This window comes from Leptonotus elevatus, chromosome 13 (assembly GCF_054856555.1).
Source record: "Leptonotus elevatus isolate MCC_2025b chromosome 13, RoL_Lele_1.0, whole genome shotgun sequence".
Taxonomy (NCBI): domain Eukaryota; kingdom Metazoa; phylum Chordata; class Actinopteri; order Syngnathiformes; family Syngnathidae; genus Leptonotus; species Leptonotus elevatus.
The window spans coordinates 2,226,475-2,240,662 of record NC_141251.1 but is presented as its reverse complement, the minus strand read 5'-3'; the positions used below and the strand labels follow the sequence as shown (position 1 = coordinate 2,240,662).

Below are 14,188 nucleotides of genomic sequence, written 5' to 3'. Positions count from 1 at the left end.
CAATAATGCTAATTAAATATAATACAAGACCAATTTTAATATACAACAAATACAAAAATGACAAATTAACAAAGCAAAACCAAAAACATAAAAATCTAAATAACAAAACCAAAAACTAAATACAAATACAATTATGTATTTTTAGAATTAAAATACTGAGTAAAAAAATACAATAAATATAAATAAAACAAATTAAATTAAATTTAAATGATAGTAAAATGGAACTTTAAATAAAATTTAGCATTACAATATATGTATAAAATTAAATTTAAAAACAAATAAATAAGTAAATAAATAAAAAACTTATATCACAAATATATCACAAATAAAACATACAATGGAAGTATTAATACATTACATGAATAAAAACACATAAATTCACAAAATAAAATAAAAAACAGAAACATCAAGATGACAATACTATCAAAATAAACAATCAGACATGTTTTGAAATGTAACCAAATCAAAAACAAGACAAGCCTCCACTCTAGTGGCAATTGTAAAAATAAAAATTAAAGAAGGAAAATAGAAACAAAAACTAAAATAAGACCATTAAAAAATGCTAATGCAAAATGTAACAAAATTGTATAGATATATACTTTTAAATAACATTACAAATACATTGAAATTAAAACATAACACCATAGTTAGTAGAAGCCTTGAATGTCAATCTTTGGCCTTTTACAAGAGAATGCAGAGCATTAGATTTTAGTTGAGTGCAGTGCATCCTATCTACCAGCAGATGGCATAGTGTTACTTCCTAAAAAACAGTACAGGATTCGTAATGATTTGTGACTTCCTTTCTATCTCAATGTGTACGTGAACCCTCAGTTTAAGAGGGAGGATAGGTTGCAGACCCACCCTCAATAGATGAAAATCCGCGATATAGGGAAAACCATAAAAGCAACATACTTTTTTCATAAACAGTTTGTAGGGGGGGACCCCCATCAGGAAGTCTTGTCCCCCCCCCCCCCCAACTTCCTGTCTACTGTCTTTATTTTCACTTCAACATCTACTCTACTGAAAAACACGCTCCCACGTTCTCATGCTCGTGTCACTTTCTCCCACCCGTCATTATGACACGCAGTAGTCATCCCCGCCCTGAAACTGTCAACAGTACACACGCAAACACGCACTGGGCTGGGAGCAAAGTCAGATTCCACACGGAGGCCCTTCCCAAGGGTGGGGCCCACTGGCTGTGAGTCACTAGCTGCTTATCGCTACGGCTAAGTGTGTGCGCGATGCGTGAGTGTCGAGGACAAAGTTCAGCAACCTGTTTGCAAGCAGCACATTTTTGGACGGCCAGTAGTAGAGCTGTGTTTAGCACTTAGCTTAGCATTCCTGTCAATTTGTTTAGCATTTAGCACAGCATGACTGTCAGGTGTTTAGCATTTAGCTTAGCATTCCTGTCTGGTTTTTATTTATTTATTTATTTTAGTAAGGTTCCTGACTGTATTTTGAGTTTAGCTGAGCATTACTGTCTGTTTTTTTAGCATTTAGCTTAGCATATCGTCCGTTGGTTAGCTTTAAGGTTAATGTTCCTGTGTGTTGTTTATTTCTGTCAGTTCAGTTGTTTGGTGTCTGGCTTAGCATTCTGGTCAATGCCGTCAGCACCCCCTTATCTTACCAAAAACGTAAACATGATGGAGGTCTGGGATTTCGTCAGGGTTTTATGGCTTTGATTTCTACACAGAAGGGACTGTAGTTGAACAAAATCCATTCAGAGATTTAAAAGTTAATGTAATTCCAAATATGTCTTTGTATTTATTTAGTACATTTTTAATCATTACTATTATTATTATTTTTCACAAATAACTTAATGGCTCAAATGTTCAATAAAAAAAAAAAGTTAAATGAAAAAAAATAATTAGGTAATCTGTTCAATTTTTCTATATATATCCTGTTGTTTTTTTATTCTGTGCAGTAGCTAATATATATATATATTTTATATTCTCAATATACTTACTTTTTCACACACACAAATTTATTTGAATTCCAAATTGTTTCCACTTCTGGGTTTTTGAAAATTTGGCTGCAGAGTACCAAGTATGATATTAAATAATATATTACTATAATAGTACAAAATTGTGTTCAGGATTCTATTATTGTATGAATGGATCAAGTTTGCTTTCGTTATCCAAAATACTGCTTGCCGCTGCCCACGTTGTCTTCAAACCGCTCCCTGTAAATGCCAGCTTTACAGATGACACACCTGCTGCGTAGGCGGCACGCATTGCAACAAAGACAGACGTCTACCGTAACGCATTGTGATATTCGTCATAGTGGCAATATTTACAGCCACTTACAGCAATCTGAGGTGTGATTTTTTTTTTTATTCACTGGAAAAACAAGTCCATTTTGTCAAAACAAAACAGTTTATTGCATAAAAATACAAACTACAAAAAAAGAATCAGTTCACACTACAGCAGAAGAACGATAAGAGGCAAATAGTTAATGAAAACACGTGACACACCCACAGGAAAGACTAAAATAGCGTTAATACAGTAGTAGTACAGTAGTCATCTTTTCCCATCAGCACACATGCAACCTGTCACGATCAACCCCTAAATTCAAATATTCATCATATACTGCCGTCTTTTTGCTTAGCCTGTCATTAATGATTCACACAGTAGTTTTTTTGACTACAATATGCTCGTTTTTTTATTATTTTTTTTACTCACATACATCAAGCAAGGAGTTCTTGAACAGGATTGTGATGCAAAAATCTGACTTTGGAGCAGCTAAGGCACATTAGATGAAGAATTTTGGCGTTTTCCACCATACTCAATAATGTTAGTTCCCTCCTTTACTAGGACAAATAAACCAAACACACAGATTATATATATATATATTAAAAAAATAAAAAGAAGACAATTGGGGTACATGTTGCTCCCTTTAAACCAACAGCAAAAAAAAAAACCTTAAAGTTAATATGACAATCAAGGCAGCTTAGACATTCTGACATCTTTTTAAAATCCTATCACAAAATACTTTATGTCTTAGCGCAATGACATCACACAGCATCTATTGCGAAGTGAAGTTAATCCCCCCTCTTGCCTTTTTAACAAATAACACAAATGAAGAACTTGCCAGGCAAGAAAGATGAAGAAATGAACAAATGCCAAGAAAAAAGGTGCAAAGAGGACATTTAACCACATTTGATATGCGCCGCGTAAAGAGACACAAGAAGCGAGCCGTTCACAATTCCAAAAGTGTGAAATTTCCGTCCACTGCTGAGGCTTCAATGCCAGAGTGGGGAACCTTTTTCCTATCTCTCGAATGTATGAAAAAATAGCATGCAATTACCCCCCCCCTCAAAATGCTGATTGAAGTATTTTTGGTCGCATTTGTTTTTTTACAATTGAGTGATGGACCGGCTCAATCTCTCTGGAACAAATTCTTCAGATCATTCGCTCAGGAATGCGCACTCCGAATCATTGGCTCCGGAGCAATTGCTTCAGAATCCACAACGCCAACATCGACTGTCTTGGAACAAACACTCCAGTCTGTTTCAATTCCCAAACTGAAAAGATCATTTTGGATCCTATTGGTTAATTCGAATTACATGGCGGGCTGATTAATCACTGTCGGTCAAATTGCTTCAGATCAAAAGCTCTGGATCATTTGTTCCGGAACAATCGCTTGAGATCTGTCGATCCTTTCTGATCCCATTTCTATTCTTACAATTGCACGGTGGGTTGGATCAACTGTTCTGGATCCAGTGATCTGGGTCCCTTGCCTCAGAACAATCCGCTCTGCATCAAATGCTTCAGGACTTTTTGTTCTGGAACATCTGCTGCAAATCAATCAATCGCCCTTGAGCAAACACTTCAGAACAATTGCACCAGATCAAACTCCAAATTGAAATCATGAGAATTAAATAAAAAAAAAAAATCGAATTTGTTGTTGTTGAACTGCATCAATGGTTCTGCATCAATTGCTCTGGATCAACCTCTCAAAAAAAAAATCCTCTGAATGAATGTCTGGAATCAATCAGATCATTTGCTCCAAAATCATTCGCTGCAGATCAATTGTCCTAGAACATTTCTCTTAGGATCTTATGCTCTGGAACATTTTCTGCAGATCAATCTCACAGGATCAATCGCTTCAAATCATTCGCTCCCGAGACAATGCTCTAGAATAATTGCTCTGGATCAATTGCCAAATTGAAATCATGAGCATTTTTCCAGCCCATTTGCTGTTTGAAATTGCACAGTGGGGGCTGGATCAATCGTTCTGGATCATATCTCTGCACATCAAAAAGTCCAGATCGCAAAGTCCGGAAACAATCGCTCCGAATCACTCGCAATGACGTGTAGGCACTTTGGTGATATTTCATATGTAGAAGCTCTGAGGGACAAAAATGGTGACTAATGACGACGCCAATGCGACCTCCTTCTTGAATTGGGGCGAAAGTGTACAAATGTTCCAAGATGGAGGAAGAATGCTGCTGGTGGTTGGGGGTGGGGGTGGGGAAGGGGGTGGGCGGGCGTTTCCGGGGCTTTAGGCAGACGTGTAGAGGTACTTGGTCTTGGCCAGGCCGGTGAGCTCGTCCTCGTAGCGCGGCAGGCAGCAGAAGAGCACGGCGCAGCCGATGCACAGCAGGGTGGCGCCCCAGCCGAAGCCGTACGCCCACGTGTAGTAGTAGTGGCCCTCGAAGATCTGCTCGTTGAACTTGACCGGGTAGATGATCAGGGCGATCACCTGCAGCACCACTGCGCAGGAAATTGAACATTTCTTTCAGTTTCTGTTCAAACATTCAGCTGTTTCCAGGCATTGACTTTTGCTCGGCTGGGAAATATTGCTGATTTCAAGTGTCGGTCGAGGACAGATGACAGCAGCGCTAACAACAAGGGTGCGAGGGAAATACTTCCACACCAACGTGAGACGCTGTTGTACCAAAATATGCGACATCAGAAACTCAGCGGTGAGTCACGATTAAGCAATCACATCTGCGCTCATGGCTGACTGTTGCGCAATCTCGAGAAAACAGAAGTGACGCCCATCAGTGATGAGTTTTGATGGGAGGGGGGGGGGGGGGGGGGGGGAGATCATTTAAGGAACTCGGAACTACACACTATTACTTTTTATTTTATTTTTGCCCTTCCAGGACAGACACGAGTCACTAACAGTTTTGTGAGTCCGACAAGAAGCAAAGCGTCACCGGGAACGTCATCGTCATAACAACCCGCCACTTCCTGTCACAAACAATCGACACACAAAACGGATGGCGCGATCCAGTAAAAGCACCAAGTTGGTGATTGGATGAAGTCTCTCATTGGTAGCCGTTACGTAAAAAAAAAAAAAAAAAAAAGTCTGGATTTTGTGTGCACTTTGTAAGAATTGAATGTCACCGTTGCCATTTTGGCTCCTTCTTAAAAACGTTTTATGATTAGGAATGTGTACTTTAATATTTGAATTGTATGTTTCTTTTATCTTCAAGCAAAAAAAGTTAGAGCCCCTTAAGTCTTAAACAGACTTGCACTTGCTCCTTTCATAAAATCTACACAAAGTATTGATGTTGCGCTTTCTTAAAAATATTTATAAATTATTCAAATGCACTTGTCTGCCCTGTTTATTTACTAGAAAGGAGAGTTAAGATTTAAGCTGTTGCATGTGATTGAACTACTATTGCCTGCATCATTTGTTTCCTAAAAAGAAGAAAAACGATCATATATATATATATAGATATATATAATGTTGTTTTTCCTAACCTACAGAACATTACTTACAGAACGTGACATTAACAATAATGTAAAACAATGGACAGTAATGCTAAGCTAAACGCTAAACGAAGGACATGACTGTTAACCATTAAACATGAAAAAAAAAGTGATAGGAAAGCTAAGCTAAATAACTGTCAGTCATGCTAAGCTAAACGCTAAACGAAGGACATGACTGTTAACCATTAAACATGAAAAAAAAAGTGATAGGAAAGCTAAGCTAAATAACTGTCAGTCATGCTAAGCTAAACGCTAAACGAAGGACATGACTGTTAACCATTAAACATAAAACTAAAAAGTGATAGGAAAGCTAAGCTAAATAACTGTCAGTCATGCTAAGCTAAACGCTAATAAATGGCACTTGTCTGTTTTCTTAAAAGACTATCGGCATTGCACATTTTACTCAAAAGAAAAGATTGAAGCTGCTGTGTATTATTTAAATGAACTTGTCTGCGTTGTTCATTTCCTATAAGGGAGACAAACTATTGGTGCTGTGCTTTCTTAAAAAGAAATCATTTAAGACGTTATACGAGTCAATATTTGTTCACGTTATCGCACCCATCATTTGTTTTATTTATTCCCATCGCTCTACCCAACGTCAAATCGAACTGTGATTTTTGGCTTACTGTTAAACCCCAACTCAAGTATCAAGAACACGTGGCCCAATGAAGTGAAAGTTTTGCCCAACATTCCACCAAAGGTGACACACCCGACTCTTCGACCAAGCCCTCCCTCCCTCCCTCCCTCCCTCCCTCCTACGGTACTTTGTCATGTCGTTCAGCCCTTTTTCTTTGGGACCGGATCCCTCCCAGCAACTTACAGAAAGAGTCAACAATTACTGCGCTCTGCTTTCACTCCTCTGTGTGACCTTTTTGTGCCTTAGCACTCCTGCAGCAAAGCCCAACATGAGCCAACGCTCAAGGAAACCTTTTGCAACGCGTTCAGCCAAGTGGGGAAGCAAATGTGTTCATGTTCCTCCCGTGCATGTATAAACAGCAGTGGCGTGCAAGCCAAAGCTTTTGTCATCCACAAAAAAAAAAAAAAAAGCCCCAGTCCCCTCGGTGACGGCACTTTTTACAGTAGGGAGCTGTTTCCGTGGTAACGCTACCCTAAACGCTAGCAACTCAATCCCTAAGTAAAAAAAAAAAAAGAAGCTTTGCCTTAACACTGAATATAGTCACTTCCATGCTGTAATGGTTTGTTAAGCATTGCATTTCATTTGTTCAAATTTATGCTAATTAAGCCACAAAATAAGTTTGGACATTTTGGTTCTTGTAAGATTATTATTATTTACCATTTAATTTTAGCAAAATTTTCTTGAACTTAATTCACACTCAAATGTAATGAGAATTGTGCTACAGATTCAACATAGCAAGAATTGCTAACTATGGCATGTTTTTTGTTAAATTTCATACAAGTGAACCCATGGTTTCGAAATGCAATTTTAAAGCTCAGTTTTATTTAATATATATATATATATATATATATATATATATATATATATATATATATATATCACTCAAACTACACAAGGATTTATTCTTATTCCTGAAAAGTAAATGTACTGCTGTATATATATATTTTTTTTCTTTCTTTCTTTATATTCATATTAGATATCTTTCTATAAAATTGTAACAACGTAAAGAGGACATCAAACTGTTAAATGCAGAAAATAAATTCCAAACATACCCACAATAGATCAAAATACGTGATAGAGAGAATGTATAAAAGTTGAATAAAAATTTTTTTTTTAACGCAAAAAGCATCAAACATATAGAATTTTTTTTTTAGGGATTGTGTTGTTTGTGTATATGCATGTGCCTTTTAGGGGCGGGGCCTTGTGAGGTGGCACGTGGCCTCTGTTGTACTTTATTTGAGTCTTCTCCTGGTGTTTAATGAATGGCTGGAATGTACATTTTCAACTTTGGCTCTCCTTTCCCACATGCTAAGGCATCATAGTAATTAAGTGTACTGTAAAACCCTATAAAAACAATTGCTAACAAAAAAAACGTGCTATTAACATGATGAGATGCGATACCATAAAAAATATTCAGAAAAATGCACAGTTATTCCTGTTTTTATGCCCTCCTTCGTATGTACGCGTGTGCAATTCTTACCAACAATAATAAGCATGACGCCGATAACGGGCAGCAGCGTGACGTTGAGCGTGCAGCACAGCGCCACGCAGGACAGGATGAAGGCGCCGATGAGGATGAGCAGGCCGAGGATCATCAGGGCGGCCACCGCCTGCGCCCACGCTGCACGTGCAACACACAAACAAATACACTCGTCAGGAAAAAAAACAACGTCTGCGCGTCATGCTAAATGTATACGGCATGTACGGTGCTGGCCGTAACATTAGGTACACCTGCAGCATTGTTCGTGGACCTCAAATGATGATGATGATGATGATGATGATTTATGGCCCAGGTTGATATGAAGCAAGGACTGCCACACCCCACAACAGCACGCTCGCCTTCTGCGGCGCCACGTGACGCACTCCAGATGGAACCCGTATGGAATATATTAACCACAAGTCTCCTTGCTCGCTTTGAGGAGCTCGTGGGAAAGTATGGCAGTAAAATACAAAACCAGGGTTTGCCATGCAGGTGAGATTTGAGCTCCAAGAAATATATACAGTATTCAAAAATAATGAAGTACCAAGTAGAAAACTGATTTATGGAGAAGGGAAAGTTTTGAACATCTTTTCACTACTATTTTAATCTCTGTTTTCTTAAGGACATTATTTCATTAAAGCTATTTTTAAAATTATTTTAAATATTGACACATCTGGATTTGTTTACAACTATTTCGAAAAAATATATATACATGTCGAGAACACTTTTTTTTTTAAAACATTTATTGTATTATCAAATACAATCTGTACACATTTGATGTTTTTTTTTTTAAGTTATTTTACTGTTACAAAATAGGAATCGTACACAAAAAAATATACAATTTCTGTATTATCATATATAGGGTATGTATGTACACAATTATTTATTTTAAGCATTTCTTTATGCAAATAAAATATGTAAAGAATAGAATATTGTATGTATATCTCAAATATTTTAATGTACAGTAGGCCATACGTTGTTTTTTTGTACAATTATTTTATTATCAAACATAATACGTAAAAGTTTTTTTTTTTTTTTTTTTTAAACAAAATAGAATGTACACAAAACATATACTCTATGATTATTACATATACTGTATAGTATGTATACCTTTATTTTTATCTTATAACTTTTTTTTTTTTAATACACACAATATGTATGTACACGTTCTAAAAACATTTGAATAATTAATTAAATACATTTTATAACAGAGTCAGTGAAATTGAGTGATACAAAATCCCAATTCCAAAACGCTTACGAATTAAGCTCAAATACAAGCTTAAGATTTTTTTTTTTCAAGAGTAAGCTTATGCGCATTTTAATGTATTTTGCCTTGGCACATTTTCCAGTTTCCAGTTTGTCATGAATGAAACACATCTAAATTGAAGCTCTTTATAGGACCTTATATATATAAAAAAAATACAAATGAAGCAAGATTAATATTCAAATCAGTGGCTTGTTTTTACAAATAAGAATGGTGAACTAAAATGTGTGCTTTTCAGTGTGGAAGTAAGCAACACAGTCAGGCCAAGCAAGCCTTGTGTTCTCCACCCACTTTTTTGTTACTGCATGGATCCGCCAAATCCTTCAATTATTCATTCCTCTGTGTGTGTGTGTGTGTGTGTGTGTGTTTTTTTTTTTTGTTACTAATGTCTGGCTACCTGGCCCGAGGCATGCCTCACAAACACACATACAGTAGACACACCAGACGTGTTGGACAGGTTGGTTCTTCTCACAGCCCTCAACAATCCCGTTTGGCCGACAATCAGCAAAAAACGTTGAGACAAACACAGAGCGGGCATCTGTTGAATTTCTCCTTATGCTAGTAAAAGGACTCAGACGAATTAGCTTAGCTTTACTTGCACGTATGTAATCTGTAGAGTGGACCCTTATCAAGTGAAAACAATCGGTTTTAGGAAACTGTTAAGTTATTAACATTGTTTTTCAGTTTTAATTTATATTTTAGCCGTTTTGGATTTAGTTATAGCTGTGGAGCTCAATGAATGGGATTGTCTATTGTATCTGTCTCACACTCCTGAGAAAATAAGGGAGTGTATGTGTCTGGTACCTGTCTCTGTCGGAAGGGAGGCACAGGCTGATTATTATTTTTCTCTAATCTGATTCATAGCTATGGGAACTTGTAGAAGGGAGGAGAGAGGAATTATCTTGTTTTTACTGAGTTGTAAACAAATGTATTGTGGGCTGATGGGAGGAGACTTTTCGTATTCACCCACTTTTGAATAAATAATGATGTGCCGGAGAGCCGGAGACACAATCTGATGGAACACGGCTTCAGTGTCGTCAGTTTTTGTCATCAAAAGCTTCTGATAATTATAATACCTTTGCAAAGGGACTTCTTCACCAGAATCTCACCATTCAGTTAATTGAACACGGAAAGAGTACAATACTTAATATTGTCTACTCTAACAATACTTAATTCATATATTTCTATAAGTTGACAACAGGCTGAGGCACAACTCGATGCCACTTACGCAGCGAGCTGGCTAGCGACGAGCTTCGCCTGGCTAACCGTTGCGGTTAAACACGTTGCAAATTTGCTCCAACGTCAGTTATGAATTGTCCTGCGTAGAGGGTGAATAAGCAACATTTTGGGCAAGTATCGCTCTGACAAAGTCATAAGCCATGTTAATTGCTAAGCTAACCTAAGATTGACACTGCTAGCGCGTACGGTTGTGGGTGATCGAGTCTGACGGGAAAAAGGCGTCAAAGTGGGGAATATTCGACCTTGAACAGCAAAACAGGAGGGAAATTCACATCTGTCTGTACTCTGGAGAGAAAATCTCCTCACTTCACTGAAACTGTACATCTGGCAGGCGGAGTGGCCTACAACGTGTATGATTTCCACTTGGGCTTTAGATTGTGGTTTGAATTTTGATACAGATTTCCTGTCAAGTTATCAGTTAAAGTCAGCATTGTTCTACCTCCAAAATGCTCGAGATTTTACTGTACTATTCATTAATAGGAGTAATATAAACTTCATTTGTGTGCCATGTAGAAGGCTACATTGTCCAGTTTGGTCCTAACAACGTTACAATCATCTCCATTGTTCCAGTCGCGTTAGTTCCGTCTCTAAAATCAAACAAGAAGCGGGTCCAAACAACTCAACAGGAAGTGCAATGCGCCTGCCGTGTTCGCCTCCGCGCTTCGCCGAGACGTCAGGAGGAATAATTCACGGCTGAACGAGCACACCGGTGCTGGCCCGCCAAGTACGGGACGGGACAAAAGTGTCCTCTGTTACGCGGCCGTGTTGTCATGGTGCAAAGAAGTGGAACAATGAAAGGGGAAGTTGAGGAAACATTCTCGAAGGAGACCACCGAGGACATGCTGAAGGTGGAATTCATCCAGAAATGAAAACACGTCATCGTTTTTTGACAACGGATCAGTGGCTCAACAATAAAAAAAATATATGGCAGCCATTTGTCGCTGTGATCCTGTCGGGACGACAGCCATTTTGTTAAAGTTCACTGGCAAAACAGTCATAAACCAACACACTACACTTTTATATAGGCTGTGTTGAGGACAAGAAATTGGCATCGTTCAAAAATAGCCCTGCAAACATTTTCATACCCGACTGTAACATACGCTCGTCAGCCACATTACGTACTTGAGCTTAAACACAGAAACTCCACTTTGAAATGATCAGACATTGGATCGAGTTGTAACCTTTTCTTTTAGATAATAATAGGCCAAACTGCTTTTCCTCATTTTTTTTGTCCAAGATTGTAGAATTGGTGGAGGTCTGGGCTCTGGTAATCATTGCAGTGTTTTCTCTTTTTATGTTCTCTTGAACTATGATATAGTAGAACTCGAACGATTTATTTGGAGTTACAACACGAAACCTCTCGTTTAACATATTTTAATCTTGTCCAATCATGTCTTAATTTGTGCTGTTCTGAATCCAGATGAAACTTTTACTTTTTAGCTTTTATATTCCAAGACTGTCAATCTTGGAGTTCCACTGTATTACGATAGAATATACGTGTGCCAGAAAAGTTCCACAACCGGTGTCACAAATGGTATATTTCAAATTCAAAACTTCCAAGTAGGGAGGTCGTTCTTCTCAATCAGGAACTTTATGATCCTCGGGACGTTGTACACAAGTGTGTTGTCATGGTGAAGACGTCACTCTCACGACCACAAGATCTTTGTAGACGTGCTAATGTTCTGGCCCGTGTTGAAGGGTAAAACGTGTAGTTTGGGTTTGAAATCTGACTTTTGTGACAGCCGTGGAATCGTCGCCTTACCTACTACTTGCACGATCAATAACTTCACAAAATGTCCTTCATATTGTAATTTGTAAATTTTTTTAACCTCGTTTTTCGCTTTTAAAGTCAAAGATTGTAGCCTTGGCGGAGGTCTAGGCTCTAGCAGGCATTGTAGTCTTTTTTTTTCTGTTTGTGTTCCCTGCCCGGATATGATACGAGAGTGGAAGGAGGGGCAGAGGATTCCAAAGTTTAGGCCTCCCTACCCCCACCCTCAGTCTGAGGTGGATTTTTTTAGCAAGGTGTTGCATTTTCCACATAAGTGCGCATTTTTTTCCACGTTGCACACAGTTAATGATCGTATAAGTTACGCGCCACTTACGGAACTCCATGAGGGACTTGCCCTCTGACCACTGGTCGTTACGTCCGTAGTACTGCTCCCACATGCTGGCGTAGTGCGTCTTGCCCTCCTCGTCCGTCACCCAACCCGACGTGGCGGCGATGGCGATGATGTCGAAGATGATGGCGAAGAGCAAGAGCAGGGGCACGATCCACCTGCAGCGTGGGTAGGCGATTCCGCAGCGGAACATGGCGAGCTTCGGACGGGTCAAGGAATGCAAGGAAAGGGAGGAAGAGCGATCTTGTCTGGCTTGTCTGATCGTGGTGGTGTGCGGCGCTGGCTGGCTTTTTAGTGTCTTTGTGTGTGTGTGAGAAAGAGAGAGAGTGAGAGAGAGAGAGGGAGGGAGGGAGACTAGAGTGGGAAAAAAAACGCCACACCCGAGAGTGCAATGCAGCCGTCAACCTGCTTTGGGACGTACAGGGTTGGACTTGTCTGCCTTGCAAAAATGAAGCCCAGCCCAGTTCAGTTGGAGGGAGTGGGTCATGTTTCACCCTCATGCAAAGATGTCAGCCACACTGTTCGATCCCTGGGTGGTTTTGGTCGTTGTAAATTAATCCCGGGTGTCGACGTCCAGGTTGCGACCACCTGTTGCGAACAACGAAAACTGAAGCTGCCGAAGCAGATTTGAAATGAAATGTTGTTGGGGTGACGCTGTTTCCACCGCGCGGTGGCAGACAAAACTTTGTACAAAAACGCGGTCGCGCAAGTGTGGCTCAATGCCGCTCCCTGTTGGCCTTTCACTTGCATTGACTACAATTTAATTGAATAAACACAAGGTAGACAAAATCATTGAAATGTCAATGAATTAATCAAATAGATGGTACTGATGACCAATGCTATCGTTAATCCATTACAAAAGACTAGAGAGGGTGAACAACAACATCAAAGGCACTTAGCGCCTGTTTCCCCTAATATCTTTAGCCCAATAGCATAATTGCCCAAGTAATTTTTCACTTCCGGTCACAATATTTTTTAAAAGAGGGGGGTGCTTGTTAATAATGGCTGAATCGAGGCAACTAGCCTCTTGTTTGTTGGATTTCATTTTTTTATTTTGATATTCGAAAACGGTTTAATATGATTTATAGGGAACTATATACATTTAACCTGACAGGTATAAGACATTCGACCATTACAAAAATTTATGAAATAAAACATAAACATATGAGCTATCATATGAAATGATTTTATATAGGTTAAATAAGATTATTTTATATGTATTTAAGAGGAAATATTTGCAATAAATAAATAAATAAAAATAACAAATTTTATGTTTTGTAAAGCAGAAACTGGGCTTGAATACTACGTCGTGATGTTGCGCTATCCTGGTGCGTTCTGGGATGTGTAGTATCTGCGGTTGCCTGGACAACAAGTTTGAAAGTGATGAGATTGACCCTTGACTACTCGCGGACGTGTTTAAACACCATTTATTCCTTATGTAATTCAAACTAACGAGGAGGAAGAACTATAATGAATAGTTTCACTGCTAGCAAAGGGGCGAGGATAGCTACATCATGAGAATGCAGCTATCGCGGTGCATTCTGGGAACTGGGAAGTTTCCGATATATTAGGGATTGTTTTTAAATTATAGTGAATCCTCTGGCCAAATTGCCATATATCCCTTTCTTATTTATTTTTAAGAAACTAAAAATAAAGGTTATTAACTATCAATATTACGCTTTGACTTCTGTTGGTATTTTGGCGGGGTTTTGAGGTCATAGTTTAAAA

The 14,188-nt window shown here is 38.6% G+C and overlaps 1 protein-coding gene across 1 annotated transcript; it reads right to left on the bottom strand.

The window, feature by feature from the left end:
- Positions 1-2,356: 2,356 nt before the first annotated feature.
- On the bottom strand, positions 2,357-12,864 carry perp (p53 apoptosis effector related to pmp22). The gene is made up of 3 exons (XM_086093354.1): positions 12,446-12,864; positions 7,841-7,981; positions 2,357-4,715 (listed from the first exon to the last, which is right to left on the bottom strand). Exons 1-3 carry the CDS (start codon positions 12,651-12,653, stop codon positions 4,504-4,506), a joined length of 561 nt encoding a protein of 186 aa, XP_085949480.1. The 5' UTR covers positions 12,654-12,864; the 3' UTR covers positions 2,357-4,503.
- Between the last annotated feature and the right edge of the window lie 1,324 nt (positions 12,865-14,188).